This window comes from Telopea speciosissima, chromosome 8 (genome assembly GCF_018873765.1).
Source record: "Telopea speciosissima isolate NSW1024214 ecotype Mountain lineage chromosome 8, Tspe_v1, whole genome shotgun sequence".
Lineage (NCBI taxonomy): Eukaryota > Viridiplantae > Streptophyta > Magnoliopsida > Proteales > Proteaceae > Telopea > Telopea speciosissima.
In genome coordinates, this window is record NC_057923.1 from 20,851,409 (window position 1) to 20,853,871 (window position 2,463).

The 2,463-nt window shown below is 40.0% G+C and overlaps 1 protein-coding gene across 1 annotated transcript; it reads right to left on the reverse strand.

Moving 5' to 3' along the window:
- Positions 1-515: 515 nt before the first annotated feature.
- LOC122672140 (probable polyamine transporter At3g13620) lies at positions 516-2,047 on the reverse strand. Its single transcript, XM_043869637.1, has one exon. It carries the CDS (start codon positions 2,045-2,047, stop codon positions 587-589), a length of 1,461 nt encoding a protein of 486 aa, XP_043725572.1. The 3' UTR covers positions 516-586.
- Between the last annotated feature and the right edge of the window lie 416 nt (positions 2,048-2,463).

The window sequence follows — 2,463 nt, forward strand, 5'->3', positions numbered from 1 at the left end:
TTGCAACAAGTTGAGTAGAATAGATGATGGAAGTTGAAAGGATAATATATATGGTGGAGGGAGAGAGCCGAAAAAGTTGATTGGATCAATATGTGCTTTCCAGCCGTTGTCAGAATTTTGGATTTCCACACTTGCGGTTTTGAATTGACTCTCTGAACCAGATCCACAAAATGAGAATTACGAAGCTTTCCTGATAGCTAGCAATGGTATCCCCAAGTAGATGTCTTATTCTTCAGTGGTGACATGGAATGTCAATGAAAGCTCCTGTTTCGGGGATGCATGCAAGCTTGGTCTGTAATGAGCTCTATTAATTAATCATATTTTTATTTATAAACTATTAATTAATCATATTTTTATTATTGGATCCAATTATATTGATTCTGACCGGATGCGGATAATTTTCAAAAACTGATTTTTTGAATACAGAATCCCCTAAACGAATACGAACACAAATTAGAAACAAAATTTCAATTATTCATTTACTTCCATAATTTATATGTACAAGTATTGTTTCCCATTTTACAGATTTCATGAAGAGGAAAAACAAAAACAAAAAAAACATAAATATGTCTCTAAATTTCTACTTCTACCAAGAGACCAAAACAGTTCCCTCATCCTCACTAGTACTTTCAATCTGTTCATGAGTTTCATCTTCAATCTTGTTAAATTCAAGCCACCTCTTAGACTTGCAAAAGCTCATGAGAAAATACCCAACAATCCCGGCAAGTGTTAGTGAAGCACAGACCAAGTAAACCACTTCACTCACAATCGCCATCACATAAATCAAAATCCCAGTTGGAACCAAACACATCACAACTGAGCCTATTAGTCCCATTGGCACCTTAAATGGTCTCATCAACAAGGGATGCTTCCATCTCAACCAGATAAACGAAGAGAACTCCAATAACATCCCCAAACCATACAAGAAATTCGCCACTGAAATTATATTGGTGAAACCCAAGAAAGAAACTGCATATGTCATAAGGCTTGATACTAAGATCCCAACCCAAGGTGTATCAAACCATTTCGATCTCAACTGGAAGCATCTTGGCAAAAATCCTGTATCAGCCATGCCCAGAAGCTGGAACGAACTAGTGCTCAATTGGGCTTCAAAAACTCCAATTGCAGACACTACCACACCAATTTCAATCCAGATTTTTAGCCACTTACCCACTATCAAACCGGCAGCTTCTGCTAAGAACCCATTATCCCAACTCTCTTGATTCGATTCAAGTGACCCAATTGTGGACATAAGAGAGATCACATAGGCCAAACAAGTCAGGATTCCAGCTGAGAGAAGCGCTTTTGGGAAGGTTTTTTGGGGCTGGACAACTTCGCCGGCAATAATACTCACATTGTCCCAATAATTCAAGTTCCAGAACAGAGTATTGAAGTATACATTCCAATCTCTTTTCATCCCTGGCTGACCCAAGCTGATCCAACGGTGGGGTTTGATTTTGGGTATGGAAGCTACTGCCATTACAAGGAATGGCATGAGTGAGATTGTACCTAGAGCAACTGTGGTGTAACCAAATATTGTTAGGCTAGTGTAGTTAAGGAAAGACAAGATGAAGGTAGCAGAGGAGATAGCGAGAAATCGAGGAAGCCCTGAAGTGAAAACAGGGAACAAGAGTTTCAAGTAGTCAATACAGAGGATAGGGTAGGAAGCATTGTTGATGACTCCACTAGAGAATTTCCATGACCCCATGAGGAAGCCCCAAAAGGGGCCAAATGCATGAGATGCCCATATGATATAACCACCATTGCCAGGGAAAGCAGTGGCAAGCTCAGCAGTGAGGAGGGCTTGTGGTATGCTCCAAATGAAAGGGAATATGAGGAAGCCAAGAATGGCGAAGAGTGGTCCGGCGGCTTTTACGGCTGGTTCTTCTCCAAAGGGACCACCAGAGGCTTGGAAATGGATCAGAAAGATGAGAGGCAGAAGGGTTAGCTTCCTTTGATTGTTGTTGTTAAGCTTCTTATGATTGTTGCTGTTGTTGTTGTTGATGGTTTCTTTTGGTTCCTCAAGAATTTGAGCAGAGTTTTCCATTGTGGTTTGCTCTAATCATTCACCACTGCCTTGGGGTTGCAGGATTTAGATTTTTATATACTTAGCTTGCTGGGAGCTTAAGATAAACTAATTATAAGCTCAGTGTGTATTACCATAGCTTGCTAGGAGCTTAAGACAAACGATATAAAATGAATGGATTCAGGGGTGAGAATTCCGGACTCTAATGATTAGAAGGAAATTGGGATTTGCTTAACAAGCCAGTAAGCTTTCACCAATCGATTTGTAATGGAATGGTACCTAATGGTTAATTAAGGTTTGGCATAATATATATAGTCTTTGGCAGATTAAGGTAGGGTTTGGTGAGTTGGATGAGTAATATTGGGAGAAGGGTTAAGGATAACCAATGAATTAGAGAAGGGATTTCCCAACTTCACAGAAACGGCATCATAGGAGGA